At 42.8% G+C, this 19,505-nt stretch overlaps 2 protein-coding genes and 1 pseudogene across 3 annotated transcripts; 2 read left to right on the top strand and 1 right to left on the bottom strand.

Moving 5' to 3' along the window:
- Positions 1–9,245: 9,245 nt before the first annotated feature.
- GCG54_00008183 (Alpha-fucosidase A) lies at positions 9,246–11,850 on the bottom strand (the record flags this gene model as incomplete). Its single annotated transcript, XM_045408155.1, has 5 exons — positions 9,246–10,246; positions 10,297–11,376; positions 11,430–11,514; positions 11,564–11,646; positions 11,697–11,850. 5 exons carry the CDS (start codon positions 11,848–11,850, stop codon positions 9,246–9,248), a joined length of 2,403 nt encoding a protein of 800 aa, XP_045257889.1.
- A 1,548-nt stretch (positions 11,851–13,398) lies between these two features.
- Positions 13,399–14,891, top strand: GCG54_00008184 (FAD-linked oxidoreductase; the record flags this gene model as incomplete). Its single annotated transcript, XM_045408156.1, has 2 exons — positions 13,399–13,560; positions 13,611–14,891. Coding segments are annotated over 2 exons (1,443 nt in total), but the record flags the coding sequence as incomplete, so codon positions are not given.
- A 1,421-nt stretch (positions 14,892–16,312) lies between these two features.
- On the top strand, positions 16,313–19,139 carry GCG54_00008185 (annotated as a pseudogene). The gene is made up of 5 exons: positions 16,313–16,581; positions 16,639–16,751; positions 16,821–16,893; positions 18,104–18,548; positions 18,649–19,139. Coding segments are annotated over exons 1-5 (1,391 nt in total).
- The last annotated feature ends 366 nt before the right edge of the window (positions 19,140–19,505 follow it).

Genomic DNA, 19,505 nt, shown 5'->3' on the forward strand with positions numbered 1-19,505 from the left:
TATAATAATAAGAGTAGGTATATATTCTTTTAGACCTCTTATCTAATCTTAGTTTAAGAAACTTAAACTAAAATATAATAATATTATTAAACTTATATTTATTATATTTTACTTCTCTAAGTATATATCCTCTTATACCTCTTATTCTATTTTTATAATAAGAATTTAAACTAAAAGATATAAAATATTATCTTATTATTAAACTATTACTATTCCTTTAGGTATAATTTTACTTAATTTAGTATTTTAAACTAAATAGGAATTAAAGTTAGTTTTAACTTATAGATATATTAGATTATATTAATAACCTCTATATTAGTTATTAATACCTTATTTATATTTTTTTATATTTTAGTAAGATTTAGAAGTTTAATTTAGTTCTTATTAATACCTACTATAGTATTACTAATAATATCTTAAACTTATTTTCTTATTAGTTTATAAAAAAAGAATTAGTAGTTATATATATAGTTTATTAAGAAATAACCTTTAAGAACTTAAATATATCTTATTCTTAAGTTCTACTAACTTAAATTATTTTATTAAACTTTATTATATAAGAAATCTCCTTAATATTACTTATTACTTCTATTTCTATATATTACTTACTTTCTAAAAAACTCTCTTTTTCTCTTTTATAAATTTTAGGGAGGAGAATTTCTAAAAAACTAATATAAGGAAAATTTCTTTAAATATAAGGAAATCTTAAATTTAAAAGAATCTTTCTCTTACTCTTATAATACTAATATCCCTAAAAATCTTCTCTATTTTTTAAAGGAACTAATAGAAATATAATAGCTTTAACTAAAATAAGTCTAAAGTTATAAACTATATTATATAAAATTATTAATATCTAATAATAGTAGTTTACTAAGAAAGAATAAGTAAGAACTCCTTAATAATATTTAGAAAAACTTATATACTTAATAACTTTAGGGATAATTTTTATTTTATATTAAAGTTATTTACTTTTTACTTCTTATTTACTTCTATCTTTATTCTTAAAGTTTAAATTAATTATAATTTTAATTAAGAGATCTTATTTAAACTTAGTTAGTTTATATAGAGGAATATCTTCTTAATTTAAACTATAATTATCTTTAAGGATATCTTAAACTTAAATATAGTATTAGTAGGTTTTTTATATTTAGATATTAGATATAAATAGGTTAATTAAAAAATTATAGGAGTAGTAGCTAAGTTCTTATAGTACTTATTAAGGATTATTTAAAGATAGCTATATTATAGGTCTAAGTCTTAGAGTAGGTTATCTATACTTCTTTAGTATATTTTTTACTATATTAGTAACTAAATATATAGGTAGTAGTAATATAATTAGAATAAGTAAAATAAAATAAAGATTAAATTAAAATAAATAATATCCTCTATCTATTCTAAATTCTTATTAATAAATTTCTAAACCTTTTAAAAATATAATTTATATATTCTAATATATTTATATTTTTATTTCTTTAATTATAGTATTTTATTATACCTTATTTAGGGAATTCTAATCTAAATACTTTTAGATTATTATTTTCTTTATATATATTATTTTAGTATTTAGCTATTACTTTAGCTAGTAAAACTTAACTTTAATATTAGTTATATTATTAATATATTTCTATACCTTTATAATATAGGGATTAGTAGAATAATCCCTTATAGCTTTCTACTTCTCTCTTATATTAGAGCTAATAAGGTAACTTATAGAAATAATTATTATAATAATACTATAGATTATTATAATAACTTTATAAGTATAAACTATAAATATATAGTAATAAGGATATATCTATAGGTATACCTTAGTAGATAGATTAGAGAGATTTAGTATAAATAATTTAAGATATTTAAAATTATACTTATAATAGTTTTATTTTATTAGTTATAAGAGGTAAGATTAATTCTATTAGGGTAGATTTAAAATTTCTATAATATAGCTATATAGACTATTTATATAGGTTATATAATTATTTTAAGGTGAGGGTTATTATTACTATAGTAATAGAGGTATATTATACCTATTAAATCCTAGATATAGTATAGTTAGTGCGTATAACCTCTCTTTTTAAATCTACTAACTAATTAAAGTTGTTTTTTTTTTCTCTTTATAAATATATTACTATTATAACTTTATATAGTTTATTTTTCTATTTATATAAGTATTTTTATTTTAATATTTTTATCCTTTCTTAAAAGCTAATTTCTTATAGATATAAATCTATAATACCTATATATTAATATAGTAGTAGTATAAGTAGCGCTAGAAATACGCTTAAGTAGACTACTTATAAAATTGCTCTTAAAACTACTAGTAAGACTATTAGTAAGACTACTAGTAAAACTACTAATAAGACTACTCTTAAGACTACTTATAAGACTATTATAAAGAAGCTATCCTATATAGTTAGATAATAAGCGCTAGCCTATAAGTATAAGCTTAAATATAAGTTAGATTATTATAATTCTTAAAAATTATTATAATATTAATATTTTAAAAACTATACTTTTTAGGAAATATATTATATCTAAGCCTTATATAGGCTTTTAATTCTAAAGATATCTTTTAAGAATCTTATTAAGGAGATTATATTTAAATACTATAAAGTTTACTTTATTACGCCTAACTATATTTAAGCTTCTACTCTTAAAGTATTATAGGAGAGTTCTAAAGCTCTCTTAGTTTCTATATTTAATAGTATATTTTTATTTCCTTTTCTAAATTCTTTATTAATATTTTTTAGTATATATATAAGTAGTTATCTATACCTATTAAGTTATTATTAATACTAAAGATCTTATTTTAGTTAAGAAGATTTATATATTATCTTAAGGAATAAGTACTTTATAATTAAGTAGTATATAAGAAAGTATTTTATTTTATTTCTATTTTATTATTTTACTTTACTTATATTATTTTAAAATATATTATATATATTAACTATTATTAGAGAGCTATTAGTAAAACTTAGTTTTAGAATTATTTATATATAACCTTAAAACTAAACTTAACTATTTAATATAAGCTTAAGAGTAATAAAGCTATTCTTAAAACTAAGAAGGGTATTATTATTAAGAAGACTCTTATAAAGTAAAAGAGGTCTATAAATATATTTAAAGTAAAAAAGAGAGCTAGAGTTAATTAAAAAGATAGTATCTTTATTTTAAGTAACTATAAATTAAATATACTCTTAGATATTATTATATTAAAGTATCTTAGTTAGCTTTAATTACTATTTCTTAATACTTATTAGGATACTTAAAATAGCTTTAATATTACTAATATAATTATTTCCTCTAAAATTACTATAGATAGAAATACTACTCCTTAGACTAAAAGTAATATTAATACTCTAGAGGGAACTAATAACTAATAGAATAAAGCTTAAAAGAATAAAGTTTAAAGGAATAAAGTTTAAAGGAATAAAACTTAAGGAAATAAAGTTTAAGGAAATAAAGTTTAAAGGAATAAAGTTTAAGGGAATAAAGTTTAAGGGAATAAAGACTAAAGGAATAAAAAGCTAAGTAATATAGATAAGGAGAAAACTAATTATATTAATAATAACTAGGAATTACTTAATAATAGTAATATATCTAAGGTAATTAGTAACTATTAGAATAAAGAGTAAAGTAATAGAGATAAATAGAATACTAGCTTCTATAATAGGATTTAAGCTTTCTTTAGTAGAGATTATACTTTATAGGAAATCTTTAATAATAATAATATAATTAATAGAAATATAAAAGATAGTTCTATAGCTAAGGAACTTTCTAATAAAGGAAATAGTAGTAGTATTCTTAGTATTAAATAAGAAGGTTCTTTTAAGATAATATAAGAAAATAATAATAAGTATAAAAAGCTATTAGATATATAACTAGATAATATAGATTTAGAATAAAGAATCCCTAAGTATTAAATAATATAAATAAGAAATAGTAACTTTAGAACTATAGAGTAAGAAATAGCTTAATTAAATTAAGAATCTAAAGAATTTAGTAATAAGAGTATAAAACTAAATAATAGAAACTATATATAATATATTTTAAAGATATATAGTAATTAAGTTTCTATTTATAGACTTATACTACTAAAATGAAATTTTATATAAAATTATTATAATAGTTATTATAATATACTATAATTTTAAGAGGTATAGTATTACTTATAACTCTATAAGTATAAGTAGAATCTCTACTTATACTTATATTTATATCTACTTATATACCTAGTAAACCTATCTACTTATAGCTTAGGTCTACCTATAACCTAACCTATTTATATAGCTACCTGTGGGTATCTATAGTATAGGTAATTTGAAGCCTACTTTTAGTAGGAATCAAGTGGACCTTTTAGTAGGAGTCAAGCTAGAATCATTGTCTGGAACTTGGGGACGGAGCGTGAAACAAGATGGTTATGGTGTGAGGAGCACCAACCCGACAGCCATCGTCTTTACCGAGGGCAAGATTCAAGGTCTTCCGCCTCCGCTCATCACAAAAGCTCGCATCTTCTTGTAGTTCATCATGTGGGTAGAATAAGACGGCAGGGGAGATGGCGGGCTTGGGATCTAGTCGGACCTGAATGCTCAAAAAGCAGGACTTGGCTTTGGGATGGTGAGGACTGATGTTCAATATTTTCTCCTTGCTCTCCTCTGAAAAAACTTACTTCCGTGAAAGTAATCGGCAGACTCATTGGTGAAGGTGTTCAGTCGGGTGTACTTCCGCGGCTTTTATGTCCGTTGGGTTTGAGCGTGTCTTCACGGTGAGATCGGACTTTCCACTCCATTTTGGATGTATAAAGGTGACTGAACATCTGCGGTTGATGATGGAGATCAACAGCCAATGGCATTTGATCTCTGAAACTCATCAACCACAAGAAAGGAAATGCGGTTGGTGAGGCCAGGAGGTTGCCGCTGCCAAGTCGAGACCGCGGTGGATGTACCATGGGAGACGTGCAGAATATGGAGTCAGTCGTCTTCGATCACTGCTATCCCGTGGGTCTTTTGCGACATAAGGGGCGAACACCCCAAGACCGAGGGTTTGTGAAGGACGTGATGTGTCTTGGATATGTCGACCACCTGCTGAACCCCTCAGCCTCGGGAAACAGCATGCAGTAACTTCACACCACCCACGGCGTACAACATTGCGTTGAATCCTTTATCTCATGCGAAGATGAAGTTTTATACTTGAGCTGTCTGAGTGCTGGATAGCGTCCGTGTATGCGCCCAATGCCACACAAGGCGCTTGATCCCTCAAGCATACGGACTCGGTATATCGGCATTTCCCTATCATACGGGTTGCGTTTTCCACACAAACCTAGGTGTTGCCTAGGTATAAATAACTTTTTGACAAGACGTCATCAGTTGTTCAACAAAAATGTAGTTGGTGCGTTGAAGTTCCCAAAAATGAGGCGCGAGGAGGGTGCCTTCCTTCATGCCCGAGTTGCAGATGTGCGTCTGGACCATGGAGGAGATTTCTAGGTTCTGAATGTCTCGGGGCTTTTCTCAGTGTTTGTCGTCCTTGGCATGTTTCGCTTGCGAATAACCTAAGAAAATGCAGAAAGTTCGCTGAGAGCTGACTTGGATGAAAAGATTGACATCTTGTGAATTGAGGACTTCAGTGATCATGAGCTGTCATGAGCTGTGGCGGATGAAGAGACCAATATTGCTGTCTGCGGCTGGTAGTGACGAGGTATAACAGGGTTGAATGGGCTTGCACTCGCAGAATGAAGCCGCGCCAGAATGAAGCCGCAAATCGGGAAGCTCCTCGTGTGAAGAGGGCCAAAACGAAGGCCACCAACTTTTACCCAGGGTATGATTGAACTTCTTCCGCCTCTACTTCTGGTTTGCTCACATCTTCTTGCCTGGGCTATTCTGGCAGAATAAGAATGGAAGGGAGACGTCGGTTTTGGCATGATGTCCAACTACTGGGACATGTGTGCTTATGGAGTCAGGCTTGATCTATTGCAACGAAGAGCCTGTGTTGAGACATTCCTTTTCATCTCCCGTTACGACTTTTCTTGTGGCAGATCGCCAAGGCCAGATTTGGTGAAGGTATGTTTAGTGGATGATAGCGTGGCCTTTAATATCCAACGGGGTTGTGGGTGTCTCTGCTGTTAGGTTCGTTTTCGCACTGACTCGATTTAGATATAAAAGTGTGTTTGCAACTTTAAATTACTGAAAAGGGCAGACAGAATCAGAACCATTGCAGTTAACAGGTTTCAATCATATGATGGGAGTGGCGATGTTCGTGAGAATTCGAGTCAGATTCGTTGGTGGCCACTGGCAGAGTGTTAAAGGAGAGTTGGACACGAGGTCATCTTTTATCTTCGCCATCCTGGGTTTATCTATGTGATGGAACGTGAATAACTCCAGCTGGAAGCGTGTTGAAAGGTGACGTTTCTTAGATAAGCCACCCACCTATCGATCCTTCATGGGTAGTCAGACGAGATGGCATAGACACGTTTGCGAATGGAACCCCATTGCGCTGAAGTATCTTGTAACCCGCGAGATGCCCAGTTCTTATACTCATGTCTCGAGGTGTATAGCGCCAGGGTACTGTTCGCCTTTCTATAGCAACAGACGCGCTTGATTCGTCGGGGGATCTGAATGTGACTTACCCATGTCCTATCACAGCCCTAGGCCCATGCGAACGCTTGTGTTGTGATAATATAAATTGCGAGGTGGGAATGCATCCTTTGGTGCTTCACGAGCAAATGGAATGCTGCATTGGTCTTCCAAATTGAGGAGAAGGGATGGAAAGAGCCTACGTCGAACATATCCGACCAGCCAGACTACTTGAGACGTGTGGCCTTTTCGTGCATCTGGGTTTTCATTGCTATCGCTTCTCATCGTTGGCTGTCTTTTGTATGCGACTATCCGGGATAAACCAGGGGCGACATTCTGGTGAGAGCGAATGTGCTTGTCATTGCCGTCTTGCCTCCTTTAGGGTGACGGCGAATTTGCAGCTCACGCCCCCTTTCTAGCCCATATGATCGCGAGAGCAACAAGTGTTCGCCTACAAATTATTTGCAGAACACCTCTTCTCGTTTATGTTTGATTCTTATACTCTATAGAGCGTTGTGACTACTTTGTCTCGGAGGACTTTCAGACTTGTGACGTGCCGTGATTCCGTCTCGCAGCTTGTCCGGGAAAATGAAAGCTCAAAGGAAGACTTCTGACGCGTCGACATGAAATAAAACCTAAAGCAAGCCCGTCTGATTCCTGCTGCAAGCCCGCCAAATCGGTCTCAAATGACCCCGCTACCTCAATTGAGACACACTGGCCATTTTCAACTGTAACTTGGGCCTGTATTGACACGACATGATGCAAAGATTTCACCGCGTCAGTATTTCTTTCTAGTGTCTGAACCACGTGTGTATGAGTTAGCAAATAACACAGGAGAACCGCAGTTTGACTGAGATATTCCGAAGGAAATGTGCTTTAGGATGTTGCGTGAGATCATTTTGAGAGTAGGTTTGTAAGATAATGATACATCCTAAGCTGGAACGCGCGCTAACGGAGTGCCCCATTGCTTGCTCGACTTCTCGAAATTTAGTTGCGATGTTGTCGATTTATATTTTCATCCATGTGACGGTGCACGGAGATGTGCTATGAGTAAGTCTGAGAAGAGCTTATAACGCCACAAAGCGCATCCGAGGACTTTTCGGTTTCTGGGAACAGCAAATTGATAAAGTACATCCCATAGAGTTCAGCTGAAGTGAGCTGCACATCTAGATCAAACGTACTGCCTATCAGGAACTCAATAGCGTAGATTCTTGATTCAATCAGCCATCTGCCGTGTGGCTTATGAGACCGATTTCCATTTGAATACATCGTCAACAGAGAAGGAGAAAGACGACGGACGACATAATAAGTGGGATGGTTGGTCAATTTCGCCATATAACGACTCGCAAAGCGGATTTGAAGCAGCTGAGGCCTCGCTCTCAAAAATCAGACGTACAACAAGCCAGTGAACCATTGCTGGAAGAGCCGGTACTCTCAGGCATAACGCTTATACTTCTTATAGTGCGAGTGTGTAAGGTACTTCATGCGATCATTTTCATTAATTATGATCGTATCTTATTCTTCAGTCCCCTTACTTAAACTCAGGAATCGCTGCCATTGAATACTTTGCAACTTTAAAAGGCGACTGAGGCCGGAGTGCGCAGTCAGTGGAACTAGACGAGAACATTCAAAGTGCCATATATAGAGCTGGGGCTTGCTTCTACACGATGGTACAAAGCCTCCTCTGGAAATTCACGACCAACTATTGCTTACAATCACTAGTGTAATCCTATTATTACTAAATGATATGTGATGAAATAAATGTAATTCCTGGCGGCTTTCAGTTGTAGGGTCTACCCGAAGTCTGTCGCGTTCAAAGGCGCTCACTGGTTTGAATGCAGAGATTTGACCTCGCATTCATTGTTCTTGACAAAAATTGGAAAAGTGACTCGAATTCTCGTTCTCTAAATTAATCCAGATCGATAACTCAACCTCAACTGTTTACGCTGTTAGACCACCGACCCCGTGACCCCACCGCAACCGCCTTTCGCAGTCCGGGGTGCGCGCAACCGGGACCCACTCCGCGCAGATCCCGTGGCCCGGGGGCGGAGGTACCTGCCCCACCCCTCGTGAGCAGCATCGACACTTCGTTTCTACGGCGGCAGGTGAACATGTACAAGCTGGACGCGCCAAAATAATGAGCGGATGGATGTACATGTTATGTGAGCAAAGTCAGAAGGAAAATAAAAAAGAAGGGCCGGGCTGTCCGAAATGCATCGACTCACCCCAGACGGCGACCGGCGCTGAATCCGCTCCCGTTTCCTCAGAACGTCCCGTCGAAAACTGGTGCCAGTTGTTATTTTGCAACTGAATTGATTTTACCTATAGACCTTACATCTCGAGATTGAGGGAAGGAGCATATAACGAAGTTAGCTACTGGGAAAGAATATATGGCAGGCACCGCGATGCAGCCAGCCTAAGCCAGCCCACCGCACCACGCCTTTTTGACGACAGGCAAGTTTCCCTTCTCATCCCGCACCTTCTGATTTTGATTTTGCAGTGTCCCATTTTGAGGCTTTTCAGCCTATACATATCACTGAATATTGACATGCTCACGAGTTGTTACGATATATCTTTATTTTCGCACAACTATGCTGCACATCCTCGCACGCAACTATTCACGGTTTTCAAACCCTCTCTCTGCCCATCACTGAAGCTCTCCACGCGAATCATACCTACTCACACAGTGTTAAGCTCAGTCCCTTCCACATTCACAAATCGCACCTTTCCTCCAGTGACACTACCACCAGCTTTCGCCGTCGCCTCGTTCACGATCCCGTTCTCATCCCAACTGAAATCGACAACCCCACCGCCACGAACCCGAAGCCCTTTCACGCTACCACCGCCCCATTTCTTCGGAATTGCAGGGCCCAGCACCACCGTCCGCACATCCTCTCTCGAAGCATACGGCAGCGGCAGGTCGACGACCAGCATGCTCAACACAGCACCGCCCAGGCCGAAGTTAGCATCGATCTGGAACGGCGGGCTCAGCGCCCAGTACATGCTGAACCCGTTCGGCGCGAAGTTGACGTCGATCGCATACCGCAGCTGCTCGTACGCCCTGTCCGTCTCGTTGAGCCGCGCCCAGCACGCCGTCCGCCACACCTTGGCCCAGCCTGCGTTCGCATCGTCGGCGTTGCCCAACCCGCGGGAGATGAGCGTCTCGCGGACAGCGGATTGGATCGTGGCGTTGGTGTAGCCGCCCAGGAAGGAAGAGACGGAGTAGCCGGGGTGCCAGCCGGTGAGGTGCGAAAGGTGGCGGTGGGTGGACTTCTCGTCGTAGCCGTAGCTGTCGGGGAGCTTCCACTCCTTCAGGCCGCCCCATTCCGTGACGTGGACGCCCTTATCGAGGCGGTTGAGGCTGGAGGTGATGTCTTGGATGAACTTGGTGTCGGCCTCGGAGACGAAGGTTGCGCCGTGGAGGACGGCTTCGAAGACTTGGTGGATCATTTGGTGGTAGTGCGTGCAGCCGAATGTCGTCGGTCCGTGTTCGGGGCTGTTGCAGGGGTTGACGACCAACGTGCCGTCGTTGAAGTAGAGATCCTCTTGAAGTTGAGAGAGCCAGAATTCAGCGACCCCCTTGATGAGAGGGTATCCCTGGCGGGTGAACCATTCGAGGTCTTGAGTGTACTCGAAATTATCCCAGACGTGCTGCATCATCCATGCGGCGGCTGCCGGGTCTAAAGGTTGTTAGAAAACATTGTGAAGTAGACCGAGGAAGTTGACTCACAGTTTGCCCAACTCGAACCGTCCTTCATGGCAGTGTGACCGAAGGTGTTCATCTCGTTATGGACGACCCACCCACTGGCGTTGTACAGAAGCTTGGCCGTCTCAGTTCCGCGAGGCACCCACGTGTCTTCCATGTAGTCCCACAGCGCAGTCTGCGTCTCACCTAAACCGGTCTGGTCGGCTGCCCAGTAGTTCATCTGTATGTTGATGTTGGCGTGGTAGTCTGCGCTCCAAGCGGGCCAAAGTTGCTCCGTCCAACGGCCCTGGAGGTTCGCGGGCAAGGAGTTGGCGCGAGAGGACGTGATGAGAAGGTAGCGGGAGTAGTCGAAGAGGAAAGCTTCGACGTAGGGGTCGCCGCCATCGGTGTACACATAGTCAGAGATTAGTTGTCCTGTCTCCTTCTCCTCGGAGCCTTGAGTATCCGGAAGGTTCAGCTCGAACACACTCTCCAGCTTCTGGTAGTCGGCGATGTGGTCCTTCAGGACTGTATCAAACGACTTCGATGCCGTATCTGAAGTCGTCTTCTCAACAATCGGACCGGGCTCTTCTCCTTTGAAAGAGTAGTTGCTCTCAGCGTTGCCATTCTTCTGATCGTAGTTTGTCTCGCCTCCGATGATGATTGTGAGAGCCTTCTGGTCCTTTTCTGGGGTAACAGTCAAGAAGTCTGCGGACGTGCAATTGGTGACAGCTGCGCCCTTGTTGATCCTTGCGATGGAGTCGAATTTCATGCCTTCCGGTGGACCAAGTTGAGTGACGCCAGCGAAGCGGACATAATCATCACCGCAAGACACATTATATGTGTCCTGTTCCACAAGCTGATTCTCGTAACCTACGTCTACCACCGGCAAGGCCCCTTCAGAGGCGATGTGATATACGCAGACCTGGTCTGGGTACGAGCAGAAATGGGAGATCTCGAATGCCGCGCCGTTCGCTACGAACTTGGTGGTGTGAACGCCGGTCTTGAGGTCGAGAGTTCGTCGGTAGTCGCTGTAGTCGCTGACGCCATTGATGTTGACAGTCAGGTTGGCGAGGACGCGGTTCGAGCCATAGTCATCCCCGACACCGAGCAACGGCGACACGTCTTGAAAAAAAAATTAGTTTCGCTGGCCTGATCTTAAATATCCATCTGCTTACCTCCGGTTCCATTCTCGAAGATCGTGGCGCGAATCTCCGGGAGAGCTTCATATCTTGGCTCCGTCGGGTTGCCGCCGGTGTAGTTCTGTTTGAGTTGAGCTGAGATCCCTGTCTGCATGGATGTGGGAACCTACTGAAGCTCCGAAGGGGCCACCAGCCCAAAGGGAGTCAATGTTCAGGCTGACCTTTTCCGAGCCGGGAGGACCAAATGGGATTGCTAGAAACAGTTTGAGACTTGCCCATAGAATTTGAGTTACGCCGACTTACCACCGAGTTTACCATTGCCAACTGGGTAGCCGGTCTTGAGAATATACCCGTCTCCGTCTCGGTCACCAAATGTTGCCGGGACGGAAGACCAGAAAGAGCGCGCTTCACACAAGGCGAAGCTGCCCAAGAGGAACCAGCTAGATTGGCCGTTCATCTTGACTTGCGCATACGTTCGTACCCATCATGAAAAGCGAAGATGATAGCACATGTTGCCCTATTTGTACATCGCAACCCCGCGTTCCCTCGATCGGGTCTCTACCGGGTGACCTCTCGGAAATGACGATGGGGCCACTCGGTCTGGGCAAGCGGAGTCGCGGGCTCGGTGTCGGTGTCGGGCGCTGTGTGCGTTTGCCCGTATTCCCTCCAAGAGCTAATTTCCCTCCAATTAAGAAGAAATATAGTGACATAAACGTGCATACCTAATCCAATCTAGACCCCGCTGGGATACTGATTCGTTTGCCGGAAAGCTCGGCCAGTTGTGTGTTGTGACGCGCTTTTTAGCAATGCTACTGCGGGGTAGAACAGCTGTCTTGGCAGATCTCGGCCGCGAAGCGAATGCACGTTGTAGGTGAGATTGGAAGTTAGTTCCGTGTTTACATGTTCTACGCATCCATTTCTAGTAGCGTTAGCGATTCATGATTTTTTGAGTGTTGCATCGAGTCTGTAAATAGTTCGTATCCAGGGTCTTTAAGTTGCCACGATAGTTGTACGCGAGCATGGCCCATCTCTAGTGAATCTTGTGATTGGCGGTGATATGAGAGAGCTCTAATTGAATCATGATATTACTATTAGAGTGTATTTGATTCTTGGTAGAGCTCGATAAGAAGCTTAGTACCGATGATCGCAGCTGAGATTGTCTGCGGAGGCGGCCGCTCAACATACGATACCTTTATATCTTGCCGTGCTCGAGTGCAAAAGCAATCAATAGCTAATCTGCTATCCTGAAGGCATGAGGTAGGATATTGGCCATCTTTTAATATAAATCAATTTTCTTGGAAGTTCATTCCTAAATACTTCTTTGGATACGAAGAATTTCATTTTGGGAGTAGGTGATAAGAGTCGTCCGAATTATCTGAACGTCCCCCATTATCATCCCATTGCAACATGACGAGGAAGCGAGACAGTTACTCATAAAGAATGAAAGAAAACCCAATAATTCAGTTGCTTCAGAACTTTCTAGACGAAAAAGATCGTGTTGCCTCTTCCTACCTTCGGCATTGGACGCGTTGATGAGGTCTCAATTGCTGATGTTTTGACTCTGGACCCCCGTACGTACTGAAGTCAATTCGTCTCACCTTTCACCAGTGAAACTCTCATTTGGAGAGTTCAGTATGTATTACCAATTCTCCAAGCAGAGTGGCTGTGATTAACTCACCTTTTACGAATGACGTCTTGAGTTAGCACCGTGTTCCGGTCGGCAGCCTGCGGCACTCTCCGTACCTAGTGCTTACTCTAATCCTGAGAAGGATGAACTTCGGATAGCCTTCCAGGTTCTCACCCAATCAATGCCATGAAATGTTCGCGAGAGTTTGAAGATCAACCTTCACTAAAGCCTGACGTGGGACAGTTTGTAGCTAGCGACAGATTGTTGGCTCCGTCAGCTTCCGGGCTGAGGGGCGCCAGACCGAGACCTTTAAAGGGCGGAATTGACCTCGTTTCATGTCTTACTTTTCAACTACATCTCATCCACCGCCTTGATAGAGAATACACAAATTCACAAACCATGGGATCAATCAGCAATTCCTCGTGGGAGCAAGAGATCCCCACCCTTCGGTCGGATATTCAAGGCGATGTTCTCTTGCCTGGCGATGATGGCTACGAAGCTAGTCTAGAACGCTGGTCTATCGTCTGCATCAAACCCGCGGTAGCTAATCCCCGGAACAATTTGAGAGTACGCTCACTGATCAGCCCCAGGCCGTCGTGATCAGGCCAAAGTCATCACAGGACGTCTCCGCCGCGATCCTCTTCGCAACGAAGCACAGCATTTCCTTCACCACCTGCGGTGGCGGCCACTCCACAGCAGGCACGTCATCCTCAGATGGCGGGATGGTGATCCATCTCAGCCACCTCCGTAGCGTGTCAGTCGACGCCGAAAAGCAGCTCGTCAGTTACGGCGGCGGATGCACTTGGAAAGACGTCGATGATGAAGCCTGGAAGCATGGCCTCGCCACTGTTGGTGGAACCGTCTCGCACACCGGGGTTGGCGGTCTTGTCCTAGGCGGTGGGCAAGGGATTCTCAGTGGAATGTATGGGATGGCTGTTGACTGCCTGGTTGAGGTGGAAATTGTGCTTGCGGATGGATCAATCGTTACGGCCTCGGAAACAGAGAATGGAGACCTTTTCTGGGCCTTGCGGGGAGCTAGAGCCAGTTTTGGGGTGGTGACGCGCTTCACTTCCAGGGTCTTTCCGCAAGGAAGAGTGTGGTCTGGGCCTTTGATGTATCCGATGTCGAAGTTGCCCGAGCTTGTAGCATGGGCGAACGAGTTCGTGCAGAGGATGGATGAGAGGCAGTACGTGGTGATGGGACTTACCTATGGCCCGCCGCCCAACCCGCAGCCGCTTATCGTCGTTCAGCCGTTCCACAACGGTGCCGGCCAAGAAGTCAAGGAGGGCTTGTTCAAAGGCCTTTTTGAAGCTGGGCCGCTGGTGGATTTGACTGCAGAGATGGACTACCCCGTTGCCAACACCTTGGTAGACGTCTTCCAAGGCCCTGGAGCCAGGAGACTGACTGGGGGCACCAATCTCACGACACCATTCGAGCTGTCAAAGTGCGAAGAAATGTCTCACGAGTTTTACTCTCGTGTGGATGCGGAGACTGCGCGAGGCAATGATATGCGAACCAGCATGTTAGCCGTGGAGATGTACAAGAAGAATAAGGTGGCTAACGTGCCATTCGGCGCGACAGCCTACTCGAACCGTGGGATGTACTTCGACTGCATGGTGTTGACGTGCTGGACGGACCCGGCCAAGGATGGCGAAGTTCGCGGATGGAACCGGGAGCTGGCGCAGAAAATCAAGGGCAGGAACCATACCGGGGAGACTGGCGGCATGGGACAGTACAACAACTATGTCAGTGAGGAGCTCGATGTGAAGGAAGGCTTCAAGGAGAACGCGAAGAGGTTGGTGGAAATGAAGAAAAAGTATGATCCCGAGAACCGATTCTCGAGGAGCCCTTGGAAGATTGTCATTACGTAGACAGAGCGTTCATATCATTGCATCTCGAGACTACCCTGCTTTCAACGCTTTCAAAGGATTTGGCGTTTTAATTGGAGTCTCGTCTAACTTGGTTTTCGATGCCGGTGAGGTTCCATTCTCAGCCATGGTCTCATCTCCTATGTTTCCCGGTCCTCTACGGGGCTCAGTTACGCCCCAGAAACAGTCAATCAAACTCAATCAACTGTAACACCTGAGGAAAAACCTTGCAAAGGCTGGTTCAAATTTTTAGGATGTTATTGAAGCAATTTTATCGTTCTCTTCTTCATCATGTCACGGTGGCAACACCAAAAGTATGCAGAGGACTCAGGCACAGCAGCTCACCACTTCTGACCGACTTTGAGACGGATTGACATAACCTGGTTGGTTTCAGCTGGTTAATCGCCTGCACGCGTTGGCAAATAAGGCAATTTTACCCGGAGACCCAATGTATGCGACCATAAATTGCCCATGCTCCCTTGCATTCTTTTCTCCTCATATCACGTTGAAGAGCAACCAAATGATACGTTTACCCTACCCTTTATTCTACCAAACTCGAGATTATGTTCATCCGATCCCTTGCTTCGATTGAGCACAAGTGTCACACGAAAATACTTCGCAGATGCTCAGCATTCTGATCTTCGTGTAACCAACGTACAGAGTTAGTGTTGTCAACTGCGAACATACTATCAGCCATAGGGTCCCGATCAGACATGTCTAGAAGTGACATTCCGAACTTTTAGAGTTGAGTGGCCGAAGAATTCTCCAGATGTGGACAGTTTTAGGACACCGTAGATAGTGTTCTGAAGTGTTATCGACGTCCTACCATGGCTTAGATCTTGTTTATTCACATAGATAGGATCCGATCGTAAAATAAGCGAGTTTGCATTTGACAAACATGACAGGGTGAGACTTATCATTCTAACTGAAATCTTGTTTTCAAGCTTAAAACGTCGTTACGTCGCGTATCGAGTCTTTCTTCTGGCTGCAGTTCAAGCTTGGTGTTATACAGAATGTGGACCTCACTTTGACGACACTGTCGTACTGCAGAAGACTTTCTTAAAGCATACGCAGAAGATCATTAGTGGCTACACTTCGAGCAAACATCACATGAGAACTGTTTGTTCATTCCTCCACGGCGCATAAGCTGCGATCTTCATCATATCCCCCCTTGCTTAGGACTCAAGCGAGCGTTGCCTTACTGAATATTCTTCCGGTACGGTAGTTCAGGAGGTTTACCCAAACTTATTACTTGGCATGTTGGTTGGTATTTAAACTCAACCTGCGCAAGACATCACCAGTGCTTTTTGATCCTTACTCCATCTTGAGTTTGCCCATTACATCTTAGGATCGGTCCAGCCTACTACATATCCTGTCAAACATTCTCGAAGTTAATAACCTAGACACCAATTGAGTCCATCAACATGAAGGTCCTTGCTCTCGTCATTGTCAACTCTCTGATCGCCGGATTGGCCGTGGCAAGAGATTGCCCTACCGAGTCCGACTGCATGCAGAAATCTTGCAGGGATTTCGCCATCAACAAACATGCAATGCTTCCCATGGAGGAAAAAGACGACAGTAAAGCTCTCCTGGAGGCCATCTGCAAAGACAGCCGAGGCAAGGAGGTCTACACCTGGTTGAATTTGAAGGAGTGCATCACGGCCAACAATGACAAACTGTATTGGCAATACCAGTAAGACTTCCCCGATCGTTCTGGGATTATCACAGTGTTTTGACATACATTCATCAGGGGCAACTTCAAATGCTCGTCTTGCTATGTCAAGGACCGAAAATCCTCCGACCCCGTTGAGATGCGGTGCAAGTGCTGGTGGAACCTCAATGAGGAGACAACCTTCAATCTCTGTGAGTACTCCTGTGTCTTTCCTGGGGTTTATTGCGTAAGGTTTCGAAGCTAACACAATCTCTTTTTAGCCGAGGGCATTTGGGTGGACGATGGTGTCATTGGTTGCTTCAAGACCAACGGCCACAAGGCCCCCATAGGAAAGTAAGCCAAGCGAAAGCATTGCGCTTAAGAAGCGGCTGTTCTTGAAGCTATTTGAAGTGTAGTTCCAGAATCTGCTTTACGATGGGCTTGGGTCTCGTTCTATGTAGATGTCATGAATTTCGATGGCTCAGCTGCTAGCCTTTGCCCCAATTATCAAGTTGCCGTCTGTCGGCCATGGACACAGTCCAGACTTTTAGATAGACAATAACGTCACTTCTTTGTCCGACATAGACAATGTTTCGTACTGAATATGGACCCGCCTCGTGGTGCCGAAGTCACTTACAGATGTAGGAGCATCCAGGATATCTTGAAATCCTTCACTGAAGATCAAAATCACCAAACTTAATGTTTCTTGAAATTCTCCTCGAAACGAATTTGACTCAATTTACGCAAATAGTCTTGAATTCAAACAGATGCGGCATCCTAATATGCTGCTGCGAACTACCGGTCGTTGAACTTTGAGCGGTAAGCGTCGCGGCTTTGTAGGTTTTAGTAGTTAGCGCAGGCGCCAGACGTGCTTCTAGACGAAGGGATCGCCAGTTTCAATCAAATTGAAACTACAGATGTAATTGTTGTCATCTGGAAAACCCTAGTCTAGGACTTCAGCTTCGAATCAAAGCCATTGCGGTAATATTGTTGGCTGCGAGGACATGAAAGAAGATAAAGTGCGATCTGGCCACAAACTTAGTTTCAAGCTTAACGCCTGGCCAAATAACTTCCACTGCTGATTCTTTATCTTAGATACAGTCCTAGGGTTGGATCATGCAGCCAATGTCAAGCAACGCGACTGGCTTTCACCGTTTCACCGCCTTGCATATATCGAGAGTCCCACAGGACAGCCAGGCAAATGGTGTCACAATAGGCAGTAGCATAACATGCCCCCTGCGTCCCATGACATATGGAAATTGAAGCCATGGAGCTCCTACCTCGTATCATTCCCTCTTGGCCCATGTTTCCTCTATAACGCTCCCTACATACTTTCTCGTCAAGAACTGGTTTTGTGCATACCCCTTACTGCTTCAAACATTACGTCGAATGGCCAGTCATCCGCCACGTCACGTATTCCGGAGTCTACCAACCTCGACAAGAGTTATTTAAATTCTCTCACTTGTCATAGTCTCGACTCCCTCTGCCACTCTCAACCATCCAGAGTCCTCTAGTCAATCCGGAAGCAAATACTAGTCTCTCCATCGTTTCATCACACCACCAGAATGAAGGCCCTTTCCCTCGCCGCGCTCGGCTCTCTGGCTGCCACTCTGGTTGTTGCTAGAGACTGCCCCGTTGAGTCCGATTGCATCCAAAAGGCTTGCACAGACTTCCACATCACTGATCAAGTCAAGGGCTTATATGGGCCCATGGAACGGATACTTGGCGCTACATGCGAGGATCGTCACGGCACAAAGGTCTTCACCTGGTTGGACCTTGACTTATGCATCACGAACTCGCATGGCACCATGTATTGGTCCTACATGTCAGTACCACAGGCACCTTTCCCTCACCACTTATTTCTTTGAAGTGTGCCGAACTAAGCATATATCGAAACAGGGGCAATTTCAGGTGCAGTGATTGCAAAGTTCTTCCCCGCAATGACAATGAGGCCGTCATCTTGGAATGCAAGTGCAGGGATAACGTCAACCGCGGCACGATCAACCTCTGTAAGTATCCTGCACCTCCGCCATCCCTCGAATCTTGTCGGCGCCCCACACTTGTCTTTTCCTGGTCTCGTGTTGCGTAATATCACTAACGTTCTGCTAGCTGAGGGTATCTGGCAATACAACGGCAGGATCGGCTGCTATAAGGACGAAGGAGGCCTGGTTCCCATCAGCCCTATCAAAAAGAAGCGTTCCAACGAACCAGACACCTTTAGCCTTCCTTTCCCTGTTGCACAGACTTTGGATGATGTCCCTCAGCCTGTGGAACAGCGCACCGTCAAGCTCCCCTTCCCCGTAGGACAGACCGCGGACAAGATCCCCCATCCCGTGGAACAGCCCGGCGATGGCTCTAGCCATGGCCCACCACGCACTCCGGACATTCCGGATCGCTTTATCGATGTGACCTCCGAGAGACGCTCCGAAGAGCCACGCGCCCTTGAGTTCGCCAGAGATGATAACGCGCCCTTTGGCGACGATGATAGCCAAGAGGAACCGGCATATGATGACGGCAATGGAAAGCGCTCTGAGGAGAGTCACGCTGAGCACATCTCCAAGCGCGGCCGCAGCTTCCGCCAGTTCCGAGCGTTGGCGTGAGCTTCTCGGAAACCAGGCTAGGAAACTTGGGTGTGGTTGTGTGGTGAATGGCTTTGGTGGACTTCTGAAGACGTAGCTATGGGGTATGTCCTATGTCAATTGGTAAGGCTGGCGAGAGTGTCATTGAGATTCAGCCACGGGAGTATTTGGGAAACATCTAACACTCATTTATCGGCTCAGAAAGCAATCAACTTCGCAAGCAAAGCGTTCAGTTCCTTGATTGCATCTTTTCCCCTGCGTTTCAAGTGTCATACCTCCAGTTTTGCGTAACATCAAAGCCAGCTCCTTACTTCTCACGACTAACACAGGCTTAAGCGACTTTATTGCTAGATGCATGTTCTTTTTCATCTTCCAACCCCAAGTAAG

Source organism: Colletotrichum gloeosporioides, assembly GCF_011800055.1.
Source record: "Colletotrichum gloeosporioides strain Lc1 chromosome Unknown consensus_91, whole genome shotgun sequence".
In the NCBI taxonomy this organism is placed as follows: Eukaryota; Fungi; Ascomycota; class Sordariomycetes; order Glomerellales; family Glomerellaceae; genus Colletotrichum; species Colletotrichum gloeosporioides.